The sequence below is a fragment of the Lutzomyia longipalpis genome, chromosome 3, assembly GCF_024334085.1.
Source record: "Lutzomyia longipalpis isolate SR_M1_2022 chromosome 3, ASM2433408v1".
Classification (NCBI taxonomy): Eukaryota; Metazoa; Arthropoda; class Insecta; order Diptera; family Psychodidae; genus Lutzomyia; species Lutzomyia longipalpis.
This window is the reverse complement of record NC_074709.1, coordinates 28,876,008-28,890,951: the sequence shown is the minus strand read 5'-3', so window position 1 is coordinate 28,890,951 and position 14,944 is coordinate 28,876,008. Positions and strand designations below refer to the sequence as shown.

At 35.4% G+C, this 14,944-nt stretch overlaps 3 protein-coding genes across 6 annotated transcripts in view; 1 reads left to right on the top strand and 2 right to left on the bottom strand.

Annotated features, from left to right (window-relative positions):
• LOC129793686 (uncharacterized) overlaps positions 1-14,944 on the top strand; it is a 110,834-nt gene that overhangs the window by 48,348 nt on the left and 47,542 nt on the right. The gene's annotated exons all lie outside the window — the stretch shown is intronic.
• Positions 27-5,336, bottom strand: LOC129793689 (odorant receptor 67c-like). Its single transcript, XM_055833880.1, has one exon. The coding sequence runs from the start codon at positions 5,285-5,287 to the stop codon at positions 4,520-4,522; it is 768 nt and encodes a 255-aa protein (XP_055689855.1). The 5' UTR covers positions 5,288-5,336; the 3' UTR covers positions 27-4,519.
• Positions 9,408-10,221, bottom strand: LOC129793690 (odorant receptor 67c-like). The gene has a single exon (XM_055833881.1). It carries the CDS (start codon positions 10,149-10,151, stop codon positions 9,477-9,479), a length of 675 nt encoding a protein of 224 aa, XP_055689856.1. The 5' UTR covers positions 10,152-10,221; the 3' UTR covers positions 9,408-9,476.

The window sequence follows — 14,944 nt, the reverse complement described above, 5'->3', positions numbered from 1 at the left end:
ATAAATCAAACAAGAGTCGAGGCAAGTTTGTAATTTCGAGACACGCTAATTTATTCACTTTTACGCTGTGTACACACACCAATTAATTACTGTGAGCGATTAGGTGAGGCGAGTCGATTTTCTTAAGCTCCCCCCAGCAAGCACAGCTTTTCAGCGCTTGATCCCACAAAGATTGACGCCCCAAGGGGATCACTCAGTTCGGAACCATCAATTATGCAATTGATAGGTAATCAATGTGACGATGTGTCTTCATGGTAAATAAGTATCTTTCCTCAATTACTAATTTGCCATGATTCCTCACTGATATATACTATTTTTGCCCTCTGGGGACATACGGAGAGAAAGATAGAGGAAAATTCCACCATTCACGTGATAGTTTAACGATGAGAGCTTTCAGTGGAAAATTTAGTTATTTTTGAAAATTAAAAAGCTTTTTTTTACAATTTCAATGCATTCTCATTTATTTATTTAATATTGAACAGAATTCTGAAGGAGTTTTTAAAATTCGTAAAGTTGAGATTGCAGTTTTTGAAGTCATAATATACTTACGATTATCGTAAATAAAAACCTTAAAAAATACAAAAACATTTTATTTAATTTTTGTCATTCATTCTTTGGCAATTTTCACAAAAGAAAACTTATCGAAATGAAGAGCTTTAAATGCTTCATTTCTGAAAAGCAAAATATTGAAAAATATTTCAATAATTAATACTAATTAAAGAAATTATTAAATTAATACTAATTTTAGTATAGAAAAAAAAATATTCCTGACATTCACACCTCTGAATAAAATACAAATTCCACCAATCGTGAGAATTACAATCTTCCAATCGATCTCCATGGTTGTTCCCATTGAAACTGATCGTGAAATTGAAATTAAGCGGGAGGGTGAATTTGTAAGTTAAACATTTTTCTTTATAAATTCTTTTAATGGCGGCACGCGGGCACGAATTTAGCACGAGAAATTAAAAAATATCATTGTCTTTGGCATAAATAGTTAGGAGAAAGTTTCAATTGTTTGCTTTGTGCCATAGATGGCGTTGGTATTTCTCTCAATATATTGGGAATGCAGAAAACGTTAAAATTCATTGCAAATAAAATGAAATTAAATGATTGAATGGGTCCGTATGAGGAGAGACCTAAATGTCCAACTTATCCATACCACCAATAACTCTATTTCGGTGGTCACACGATGCCACTTAAATGGGCACGAGTCACGCAGAGTGGGTGGCGAAAGAAAGCCCGTAGTGTGGGGGATATTTATAAAATTTGAAAGAGAGCTAATGACGTTTGGCACCATTTCAAATTAGTCTCATAGTTTTGATGACAAAAGAGTGTGTGCCCCCCTTTTTGGTCGTCATGCCCACACCTTTGTGTCTCCCCTATCTCTGTGACTTTACCACCTCAATAAAATTTCTTTTTAAATCCAGAGAGAGAGCTTAAACCCTTCATGATCTCTGTCAGAAGCAAGCATAAAGCTTTTCTTTTCTTCTCTTTAAAGTTTACCCTCAATTTCTGTTTTTTCTTCTCTCCTGACATTTATTGCCAAACAACTTGAGGGATGAGGGTGTTGGTAAACTTCTTCAACACCAACCACTTTGGTAAAGTCTTGCGAAATGCATGCGGGGGGCGCTGTGGTTGAGATAAGGATGGAGGGAAAATTGATACGAAGAGGATATCTCGAGTAAATTGCATTAGATAGTCATAGTTCCATCTCTGTCCGTTCGTTATTCAATTTAAACTTCTTGTACCCCGAGTATAGTGAAGATTCTCAGGGCGCTTTGGGGGACAAAAGATTATTTCATTGGGATGATATGTCTTGAAATCTGGCGGGAAACTTTTCCAACTGATGTGTTTGTTGGAAAATTGTGCAAAATTATTTATGTGATTTTCCAGCAAACACACGAGACATTTTCCAACAGTTAGAGAAAGTTTTCGGAGGGGTTCTGTGAATGTGTTCCAAAAAAGAGATTTTCAGGAGTAAGAAAACTTTTCTGACGCACTTGTTAGGAATTTTTTTTTCTCACCTGGAAAATCTCTAATTTACTTTGAAAATGTAATTTAGGGGAAATTTTCAAATTGTCACTGTGAAAGTTCTTTTTTTTTCAAAAGTTTCTAATCCGTGGCACGTGAGTGGTTTGCGTCATGGGTGAGTTACTGTCAGAACGTTCTTTTGTTTTTTTTTTCGTTTTTGTAGCACAAAATGGCGCCCCCACATTGCGTTAAAAACCACTTCAAATACCGAAAATAAATAAGAATTTTGAACCTAAAGCATGAGAAAGGCGTAAAGAATAATTGAGCAATCAACAAAAAATCTGAGAGATTGCTAAAATAAATCGCAAAGACAGCTGTTTTTCAATAAATTTCTTTTGATGCTCCATAAAATGCCTTAAAAAGTCGAGGTATGCCAACGATTTTTCATTTTTCTGTAAAGGCCAGAACACGGAGACATTGTGACAAATGATCTCGCAGCGTCTGGCCTCAACCCACTAATTATTAATAAAAAGTAAAAAATGTGCAAAAGCAATAATATGGTTGGAAAGAATCACTTGTTGGCTAGCGTTCAAGCACGCGAATGGTGTGACAATATTTTTTTTTGTTGTCTCTGCACGGAGAAGCTGTAAAACTTGTCGCACTAATTCATTTTCACGCGAAATATATAACTGACTAATACCGCATGGTATTTGGGTGAGAAAAATTCGAAGAAGGTTCACAATGAAAATGATTTTCTCAAAAGAAATTCCGTAACAATGTGTAGCAATCAGTTGGAACGCGCCAAGGATTCTGACGGATTACAAATTTGGATTTTCAGAAGGTTTCTGGGAATGAGAAAAATCTTTTTGTTTACGAAGGTGGTTATTTTTTGAATTTTGAGAATTTTGATGATTATGCTGGGGAATAGGGCTTGGCTGATTAATTTTAGGATTGGTTCTAAAATTTAGAATCTGTTTTAGGTATGAATTCTAACATCTAAGATCTAGGTTTGAATTTTAACGTTAAAAATCTTTGTTAGAATTTTAACGTTAAAGATCTAGGTTTGAATTTTATTACAAATTATTTTCTCGTTAGAGTTAAAATTTATTTTCTAAAGAATTGTGAAAAATGAATAAAGAAAAATTTCAACTTTGACCTCAATGCAGAGAAATTCAGTCTCATGGCGCTTCAGAATCAACCATAAAGAGGTCGATGGCAAAATGGGCAACTCTAAATTTTCAAAACAACAAAAGAACACGAAGCTGTGAGAAGTTTATCTTGGCCAAATACCAAAAATTTGATCCACGTCCATTGTCCTTTTATTGAAAACCACCCCCTTTGCCCCCATTCATGCCCCTTAACCCCATAAGCCATTGAGCTTTTTTTTTCTCAGTTTGTGTGAGAAAGTTTTTGTGATAGAGTGAAAAATAAATTGGGTCACAATAGAATTGTGAGAGAAATCTCAAAGGGCGGATAGGTCAGGGGTGTGAGGGTGGAATGAGAAAATCAGTATACGAGGTGAGTGTTGGGAGTAATCAAATCTGATCTCTTTTCTTGCTATTTGATGTTCTTTTTTTTTAAGCGCGTGCTCCACTAAGAGAAGACGTGAGAAAATCCCCTTAAACCCCTTTTCTTTTTCCAACAACTTTTCCACTTTTTCTTTCAATACTTTGCGAATTATGTACATAAGTATGTGTAGGTATACGTCAATGACGGAAGGAATTTCGATAATAGAATTACAAAACGATCCCTAATATAAATTGGCAACAATATCTGCTATGTATATGCGTGTGCAAAGGACCTCTCAGGCTCTTTTGTCTCGTAGCGCCTTTTTTTTGTCCAACAGAAACCATACACGAAAACTTAATCACTTCATCGTGAAGAACATTTATGGAGAGGGTGGTTGTGGTGGTGGAAGCCCTCCCGGAAAAAGGGAAATCCAACCGTGGAAAATACAGATCAGAGGGAAAAAGCACAAAGTTCCATTCATTGTTGGGGCGTCCTTCCCACCCATACACGCATTTCCCTTTTATACGCAATCCGTGCGTGTGCCAAGCCCGACCGATGGAAAATCCTTTTATGCCATTTTCCCTTTTTCCATCGTCTCCCCTCAGGAGGAAAGGGGTGGCGAATGGAAAACTCTCTCCCAGCTTTTCCCTTTCAATCACCGAAAGAAAATTCATTCAGCTCGAAGATGATCCCTCGACGGATTTTGGGGAGAACCAAAATATCTTCTCTATTTTTCCTCTATGACTTTTTTTTCCTTGCACACCATAGAATCGGGGAGCTTTGCGTGAAAGCTCCGTTCAATGACTTCTCACTGATACCTTCTGTGTGTGTTTTCTCCACATTTTATTTAACACGATGGGAAAATTGGGTGGAAAACCGGGAAAACTGAATAAAAAAATATTTTTTTTAATAATTCTAAAAATTTTCTTCAGGAGTTTATTCATTTTTTGAAGCTCATAATACAATCAGAAAATCAACTTTATTTGTTTTTCATTAATTAATTAATATAATCTTTCAAGTGAACATGAATTATCTTTTAGTCTAAAGCATAGAGAAGGGCACAGAATGAAAAGGAAAGTCTCATAACACTCACAAAAGTCTGCATGTTAATTTCATACATCCCAGCAATTTTCAAGCTGACTGGCTTCTGAGTTTTCTTCATCATCATAAGGAGGATCATCTGATCGTCCTTCTTCATTTCGTACCATCTTGTTAAGTAGAGAGCTGTGAAGATCTGTTCGGTTTTGGAATGAATAAATTCCCCAAAGAGACAAATTGTAAAGAACTGAGCGACAATGTTGAGGAATATGATGTGATTGACAAATCCATGAGGATATATTTGCATCATGTAGAGAGTTCCAACAATTATAAGAAGATTCGAAGCAACTTGACAAGTTTGTATTCCACGGAAAACTTCCTGCAAGTCACAGAGTTTTTCCAGAATTTCCAAATGTTGTGAATAGAATTTTCTCATAATTCCTCCAGATGTCCTGACGCAGGCTTCGTCGTCAAGCTTCCTGACGGCGTCTAAGAAGACATTTATAATACAGACAAAGAAGAATCCAAGTATCAGAAGCAAACTTTCCACAACAATCAGGAAAATGATCAAGAGATAGAGAAAAAAGAATTGAATAAAAAATTCGAAATTCCGCGATTTGAATGGGGTCCAGAAGAGAAGACTATCAGACATGAAGTAGAAAGACGCCATAAGAGTTATAGTCACAAAAAATAGAGTTGCTGTAGACCTATAATAAGAAAAAAGCAGAGTTGTTAATATTCTAGCAAGAATTTGCGAATAAATCATTAAGAAAACTTTACATAATTGCCATTTTGGCGTAAAAGAGGGTCCTTTGTAGACGATTTCCAGCAGAAACTTCCAATATTGACCACAATTCCTCCTTTTCAATTTCCCCAAACCAACTTACTAAATTTTCAATTTTCTTCCCATAAACAGATACTGCTGTAACTTTTGAGAAAATTTGTGAAAGCCCAAAAATCATTAAAACATTTGAGGTTTTTGTAAAAATTTCAGTATTCATTAGACTGTAGGGCACTTTAGAGGTGGTCGAAATCACGGTGAACCCAACAATTCCAGGACAAATTAATTTCTTTACCAAAGAAAATTTGCTTTCCATGTAAAAGTTGCAAGTTAAAATTTTCAAAATGAGAAAAACTTTCACTTTAAATTGCAAATAATTCAATTTAAATGATTTTAAGTCGTTTTCAGAGCTTTTTTTGGTCTTTTTCTTTGACATCTTGTCGGGGGTTTGTCTTTTCTTAGCGGAAGAATGAAGAAAACTAAGAGCTTTCCGGGAAATTTTGTGCTTTTATCACATACATGTTTTGCTCAAGGAAAAGTGTCCAATTGAGGCTTTGAGTATCAAGAAAGAAATTAATACATTCATAAGGATAGAAAGAACATAAACAAATCAACAATCAATAAATGTTTATTAATAAATTATTCGTATTAAAATATAATAAAGTTAACATGTGTGAAATACTTCTATTCCGTAAGACCTTGCCTTTATTTTAAGATTGAAAAGGACTACCAAAGTTAATAAATAATAAGATGGCACGTGTTCGTTAAAGTTCGGCTTCTCTTTTATCAATTCTCCATTTATTATGCACCCCGAGAGACCCCTATTACTTATTTATTTTTATTTGGTTAATGCTTTACGCAAATTTTCAAAAAAATAGTAAAATAAATTTAAAATCTTAAAAATGAAATAAATCTCTTTAATCTAGAGCATAGAGAAAAGCACAGAAGGAAAATGAGAGCTTTGTAACACTAACAAAGGTTTGCATGTTAATTTCATACATTCCAGCAGCTTTAAGACAAAACGGTTCAATGGACTTTCTCATCATCATCATGAGAATCATCTGATTGTCATTCTTCATGTCGTACCATCTTGTTAGATAGAGAGTTGCGAAGATTTTCTCAGTTTTCGAATTAATAAATTCTCCAAAGAGACAAATTATAAAGAATTGGGCGATAATATTAATGGACATTATGTAGTAAATGATTTCATTTGGATAGATTCTAATTAAATAGAATGTACTTATCATCATAGGAAAGCTAGTTGCCAATTGAGCCGTTTGAATGCCTGAGAAAATATCTTCGAGATCTTTTAGTTTCTTTAGTATTTCAACATGTCTCTTTTGGTAAGTTTTCATGGGAATTTGTTGAGTTTCTATAAATTCAGCTTCGTCGAGCTTTTTCACAGCATCGAGGAAAATATTAATAATCCCCACAAAGAAAAATCCAAGAACAAGTAGTAAAGCCTCTGAGGCAACTACAAATATGGCCATTGAGGAAAGAATGAAGTATTGCAAGACAAATTTATAATTTCGCGACTGAATTGGTATGTAGAATAGAAGAATATCAGACAAGTAGAACTTTAGTAGCATCATTTGCAGCGTTGAAAAAAATGCTGAAGCTATGCACCTGCAGAAAAATATGTATTTTTCATTAAAGCAAATATTTTAACTTTGAATTCAATTAGTCGCTCACTTTATGACTATCTTGAGATAATGAAGCGTGCTCCTCAAGCGTTGTTCAACAGGAATTCCCAAAGAAGCCCAAAAAGCATCTTCTTCCATTCCTTCAAACCAATTAATAAGACCACGAATCTTCTCAACATACAGCGAAACTGCCACGGCTCTGAATGTAATTAGAATTCCTGCAGAAAACATCACCATACACGATGGTAATGCATCCGTTTTGCCATTTTCCATGGCAGAAGGGAGATTTAGAATGACAGAAATGAAAGTCATTAAACCAATTATGGGAAAAATTGTCTTTCTCATCAATTGAAATTTTTTTTCAGCACTTGAAGCACATGTTAGAACTTTTAAAATGAAGAAAATTGTCACTTTTAATTGAGAAAATTCCTCTTTGAATGATTTTGTGTTAATTTTGGAAATTTTTTCTGCATTTTTCGTCATCACTGCTAAGTTTCGTTTGAACTGATTGAAGGAATGTTGGCAACTGGAAATTTTCTTAAGGAGCATTTTCTTATATTCTTCCCTTATTAATGTTTCAATGTATTCTTTAGACACATATACACATATGTATATCCTTAAAAATCAGGTGATGGGATATTTTCTATTACATTGTTGGGGGGAAACTTTTGTGATTCCAACATTATTTTAAATTATATAGCCGTTGCAACAGTTTAGCATTGAAATGGTAATTTGCCGGGTTTTACCTGCTTATTGTTTTATAATTTCTTATGCAAAATGCACCTTAGTTCAAAAACACCCCATGAAGTTCTAAAACTTTCCAATCACGCATTAATCTAACCATTAAATATTTTACCATGTGAAAATGTCAATATTTTCTTTCAAAAAAGAAACAATCAAAAGATAATTATAATTTCTTAAAGAAAAAGAAAAAAAAAGAAACTCTTAATCTAGAGCATAGAGAAAAGCACAGAAGGAAAATGAGAGCTTTGTAAGATTAACAAAGGTTTTCATGTTAATTTCATACATTCCAGCAGCTTTAAGGCAAAACGGTTCAATGGACATCCTCATCATCATCATGAGGATCATCTGATTGTCCTTCTTCATATCGTACCACCTTGTTAGATAGAGAGCTGAGAAGATCTTCTCAGTTTTCGAATTAATAAATTCCCCAAAGAGACAAATTGTAAAGAATTGCACGACAATATTAATGGACATTATGTAGTAAATGATTTCATTTGGATAGATTCTAATTAAATAGAATGTACTTATCATCATAGGAAAGCTAGTTGCCAATTGAGCCGTTTGAATTGCAGAGAAAATTGTTTCAAGAGCTTTTAGTTTTGTTAATAATTCAACGTGTCGCTTCTGATACATTTTCATGGGAATTTCTGAAGCTCCTACAAATTCAGATTCATCGAGCTTTTTCACTGCATCGAGAAAAATATTAATAATGGCCACAAAGAAAAATCCAAGAACAAGAAGTAAAGTCTCTGAGATAAATACAAATATGGACATTGTGGAAAGAATGAAATACTGGCCCACAAACTTATAACTTCGCGTCTCAAGTGGGACGTAGAAAAGAAGAATATCAGACAAGTAGAACTTTAGTAGCATCAGATGTAGCGTAAAAAAAAATGCCAAAGCGATGTACCTGTTTAGAAAGAATATTTTTATTTTATTAAATTTATTTTAATTCAGAATTTTTTGAGGCTCACTTTATTGCTATGTTGAGGTAATGAAGTGTCCTTCTTAAGCGTTGTTCAACAGAAAGTCCCAAAGAAGCCCAAAATGCATCTTCTTCCATTCCTTCAAACCAATTAATAAGTTGACGAATCTTTTCAACGTACAGACAAATTGCCGAGATTCTGAATGTTATTTGAATTCCTCCTGAACACATTACCATGCACGTCGGTAATGTATCCGTTTTGCCATTTTCCATGGCGGATGGGAGATTTAGAATGACAGAAATGAAGGTCATCAAACCAATTATGGGAAAAATTGTCTTTCTCATCAATTGAAATGTTTTTTCAACACTAGAAGCACATGTTAGAATATTCAAAATCAAGAAAATTCTCACTTTCAATTGAGCAAAATCCTTTTTGAATGATTTTTTAGTGATTTTGGGAGCTTTTCCGGCTTTTCTCGCCATCAGTGCGAAGTTTCGTTTGAACTGATTGAAGAAATGTTGACAACTGAACATTTTCACAAGGAGTGATTGTCTTATATTCTATGCTTATTAATGTTTCAATACATATACAATACATATTACTATGTATTCTATAATATCCTTAAAAGTCAGGTGATGAAATATTTTCCATTACATTGCAGGGGAAAATTTCATAATTTCAACATTATATTAAAATAGCCGTTGCAACAGTTTAGCATTGATATAGTAATTTGCAGGGTTCTAAAACATTCAAATGATAAGCACTAATCTAGCTATAAAATATTTATGTGACAATGTCAGTTTTTTTGTTCAATAAAGTATCATCAAATTTCGTTAAAGAATATTTAAAAAAGAAATCCATTTAATGTAGAGCATAGAGAAAGGCACAGAAAGAAAATGAGAGCTTTGTAACATTTACAAAAGTCTGCAAATTAATTTCATACATATCAGCTGCTTTCAGGCAAAACGGTTCAATGGACATTCTCATCATCATCATGAGGATCATTTGATCTTCCTTTTTCATGTCGTACCATCGTGTTAGATAGAGTATTGAGAAGATCTTTTCCGTTCTTGAGTGAATACACTCCCCAAACAGGCAAATTGCAAAGAATTGTCCCAAAATTGTGAAGATCATTGTGTAGTAGATGATCTCATTGGGGTACAATCTCAGCAAATAGAACGTTCCAATCGCCATTGGTAGGCTACTTGCCAGCTGAGCTGTTTGAATCCCTGAGAAGATATTCTCAAGATCTTTCAGTTTCTTCAGTATTTCAACATGTTTCTTGTGATACGTTCTCATTGGAACTTTCTTAGAGCTTTCGATAAACTTGATTTCGTCGAGCTTCTTGATGGCGTCGAGGAAAATATTGATAATGGCCACGAAGAAGAATCCTAGAATAAGGAGCAAAGTCTCTGAGATAAATACAAATACAGCCATTGCGAAGAGTATAAAGTACTGGCAGAGAAACTTATAGCCTCGCGATAGAAGAGGTACGTAGAAGATTAAAATGTCTGTCCAGAAGAACTTGAAAGCCATCAAGTTTCCAGTTACGAAAAACGTTAGAGCTACGAACCTATTTACAGAAAAGAAAATCTTTAATTATTTATAAATTCTAATATTGATTTTTGTGTTATTTACATAAATGTATTCTCGAAAAACTCACTTTATGGTTAATTTGAGGTAATGTAGCGTCGTTCGAAGGTGTCGGTCAAGAGGGACTCCCAAAGAAGTCCAAAATGCATTTTCTTCCACCTCTCCAAACCAACAAATAAGGCAACGAATATCCTTTGCATACAGACAAATGGCCAGAACTTTGAAGACAATTTGAAATCCAGCTGCAAAAATTATTAAGCACGTTGCTTTACCAGCTGCCGTTTTGTCATCAGCCAAAGCAGAAGGTAGATTCAGCCCACAAGAAATGAATATCATCAAAGCAATTGTTGGGAAAATTAATTTGCTTTTAAACGGATATCCTTGTAATGTATGAAAATCACACGATATGATTTTAAGAATGAGAAAAATCTTCACTTTTAGGTGAAAAAAGTCCACTTTGAAGGATTTTTCGGGGTTTTTAGGAACATTTCCTATGTTTACCGCCATCAGTGCCAAAGGATTTGTTTTGAACTGATTGAAAAAATGTTGGCAACTGATGGATTTCTCAAGATACATTTCCTTATATTTTTTCTATTCTAATTAATATTTCAATACAACCACAATATTTTCTATAAATATTTCTTAAAGTTAGACGATAAAATACTCTTTTCTATTGTATCACGAGGGGGAAACTTTTGTCATTGTAAAATTCATGAAAAATAAGATTTTTTGAACCATACAGCCATTGGAACAATTTTGCACTTAAATTAATAGCTTGTAGTGTGTCCACCTGGATATAATTTAGAGTTTCTCATGCAAAATGATTTCAATTTAATATTTAATTAAGGAATGTTAAGGGTTCGTTCTATTTGCTATTCACTCATATTATTCTTTGTGAATTTTAAATTTTAATGGTGTGAAAATAACAATAGTTAATCTCGTTGGAAAATTTAAAGTTTTTACATGAGAAAATTGTTAATTTGAGTCATTTTTTTGTCACTAAAAATGAGCCAAATTAAATATTTAAATTTTACCCAACAAAATTTGCAAAATCTCATTGAAATTTAAAGCCCTCAGAATGATACAAAAAATAATAATTAAAAAGTCTCTTGAGTCTCATTCTTAAAACACCTCCACGATGTTTTTTTTTCTCCTCCAAACTTCCTCTTAATGGTCTATTTTGTAGCAATTGGTGTTAACGCAACAATGTTGTAGACAGATAAATTAATAGAGAATTTTTTTTTGGCATTTTCTTCCCCAGAAAAAATAACAAATCCCCACAAGAATAATATTCCATTTGAGATATTAGTTGTTTGGGTAAACGCACAGAGAAATCAAACCCATAAATACTGCATTGAGACGCTGCGTGCGTGAGAAATTCTCTTCCCGCACGATTCCTCTTAATCTTGTCTCGCAATTCAGATAAACACGAATTTTTTTTCTTGCCTTCGCGAGGGGAGCAAACATGTGGAATGTTTATGAGTTTCCGGTGGAAAAATCGGTTATATATTTTTTTTCGTCGTTCCCAAAAAATCAAATTGAATTCAATGAACGCTCGCGTGGAATTCGACGGCAAAACCAATTTATTGCATAAATTCCCAGCTAGCCTCTTGTGGCTGTGGCTCCTGTGGCTGCTACGGGGATCCACAGTAGCGCCACCAGACAGTCCCAATTCGTGGCTCTTTCAGTTTTTGCCGTGACCGAAATTGGCGGCCACAGGGGACCCACGAATGGTTGCAAATTGTGACCATGCAGAATTCAATGAATCTTGAAAATCGTATTTCACGTATTTAACACCAATTTAATGTAACAGAAACTTTATAATTTCAAATAGAGATTACTTAAAAATCGATATCAATCGGAAAAGTATAGAATTTTAAGAGAATTAAACATTTTTGTAAAAACGGCCACGAGAGGGTCCCAGAGCAGCCACAGCGGGGACGAGACGTTTACAATTTATGTGGAATATTAGCAGTTTTTTAGCTTTTTCTTGAAAATAAAATATCTGGGCATCTTTAGTATGTTGATAACAACTGATAAATATCATTTTATCTAAAATATAAAGAAAAAAAATTTTTTTAATCAGCCACAAATGTATAGTCACAGGGGGTCCCCTTTTTTTGGTTCGTGGCCGCCCTGTGGCTCCTACTTTGGGAAATTTCCCAAAATAATTTTTTGAGCCACCACCGCGGCGCTAGTTATGTTGAGATATTTCTGTGTGAAAGAGAGGCACATAAACGTCATATTCTTATACTCTTCATACACATTAGAGTAGATTACTTGGTGACAGACCCAAAACGCATTAGGGAGACAAGGATAGAAAAGTGAAACAAATATATATCCGCAAGCGGTGCGCGAACCACGTGGACGGCCACTACGCGGTCACCACACGGCCACAGCGATCCTAAGAAGTGCATGACGTCACAGCGATGCTTCTCACTCACAAGATCAATGATTCTCCGGGAGATCATTGCCAAATGAGTTTAAAATAAAAATATTAGAAAAAAATATTTTTATATTTTTGAATTAAAATATGCTTTTACATTAATTTAAATAATTAAAAATTATCCGAAGATACTTTATTAAATTTTTCGCGTTTTTAATTTCATTTTATCAATGCTCTCTTTAATTACTAATTATATTTTTTGTGATCGTTCAAACCAAAAATCATAGTTATTCATTTTTTAGTCAGAAAATAAATTATCTTTAAAATAAAAACCACTCAATCGATATTTAAGTACGTTCAAGAGAGAAAAAAATATGTTTTACCGCACCTACTAAATAACATGTTAAACGTAATTTTTAATCTTAACCTTAGGTATGAATTTAGTTCAGTTTGGGCGCTCAGTTCAGTTTGGGCGCTCGAGCAGAAACGACGCACACGCTTCGCTCTGCATTGGATTTTTTTTCATAAGAGAGAAGAGATTTTAATTTTTTGATGGCGAAGTGTGGAGAGTGTGGTGAGAAGTTCTTGAAGGGGACCAGGGATACCCAGACAATCACTTGTGGCGATCCTAACTGCGGAAGATCTTTCCACCTGAAATGTGTTAATCTGGAGTCCCGGGATGTTGAGGCACTGAGGGAGATAAAGGTGCAGTGGAAGTGTGCTTTATGTGAGAATAAGAGCCGCAATGCCAGGAGAAACGAACCGCAGGATGCTACTACGTCTGGGGCCCTGGAGAAACTCAGGCAATCCTTCGAGAGAGAAGTTCTTAAACTCAACCAGAACTTTTCTCTCACGAACTCGAAAATCGAGGAAATGAGCGGGAACATCCGCACTACGAATTCTTCAATAAATGAAATGATGACGACTCTGGAGACCTTGAGAGCCGAAAACTCCGAGCTGAGACGCCGGGTGGCGGATTTGGAGACCACACTGAGAAGCGCTGAAAGAATCGCGGAACTCGAGGCGGTGGAGATCCACAATGTTCCTGAGGTTCTTGAAGGGGACATTTATGAAAGGGCTGGAGAGATTCTTTCGTCGGCGCTGAACATGAAAATTCCCACAGACGATATCAGTGAAGCCTTTGTGATAAAGCGGCCAAAAAAGCGAGTCACTCGATCCAGCACTGCGGACTATAACGGAGATATTATGGTTGTGAGAGTGACCACTAGACGCATGCGAGAGAGAATTCTGCTGGCTGCTCGACAGCGTCGAATTGCCGGCGGAGCTGACTTGGAGGCAACAACATCCGACGGAGCGAAGTTCTCGATTAGAGTTGCGGAGAGGATATCAGCGTACACAAGGAACCTATTGAGGGAGACCAGGGACATGGCGAGGACAAAGGGATGGAGGTATGTGTGGGTGAAGCAGGGCAGAGTCTTAGTGAGGGTAAAGGAAAAGGAGAGAGTTTACACTGTAAACTCTTCCCTTGATCTTGGAAAAATTAAATAATGAATGATAATAAAGATAAAAATGCCCTCTGCCCTGTTAACTCCACCATTGATAATTGCGTGTTGAGGGTGGCTCTGCAGAATATTCGAAGTTTAAGGGCGAACTTCGATCCCTTGGTGGCCCATTTGTCATCTCTCCCAAATAAAATGCATATTGTTTTTGTCACTGAGATATGGATTGACGATCATGAGAGGTCAATGTACTCAATCAACGGATTCACTTTTTACGCAAATTGCAATAGTTTATATAGAGCTGGTGGTGTTGGGGTATTTGTGAGTGATGCGTTGGCAGTCTGTGAATTTGAATCTCTCTCTTTTCCCTCCGCTGACTGTCTGTCTCTCTGCTGTTCTTTTGGAACAGAAAAAATTTGTTTTATCTGTGTCTATAGATTTCACTCTCTCTCTGTCCGTCACTTCCTTCTGGATCTAGAGCCACTTTTGCACACTCACAATAAAACTAAAAATGTCTATATCTTGGGGGATTTTAATGTAAATGTATTGGATAACTCAATCGAAGTTGATAATTTTCTGTTTCTTTTATCATCGTATGGTTTCGAACCTTTAGTCAATGAGCCAACGCGTTTTGGAACGAATTCTGCTACTTGCATTGATAATGTATTTGCTAAAAATAGATCAAACCACTTCTGCAATAACTGCAAAGTGCTCGACAATTGCTTGACTGACCATGCTATGCTCTTGCTTGAAGTGAAGGGGGTATCCATCGAGAGGAACCAGAGTCCGACAATTGGTAGCGTAAAAATTTCTTATGTTAAATTGAATGAATTGCTCAGAAGGGAGTCTTGGGGGGATGTTCTGGGGTCTAATGATGTGAATGAAGCATT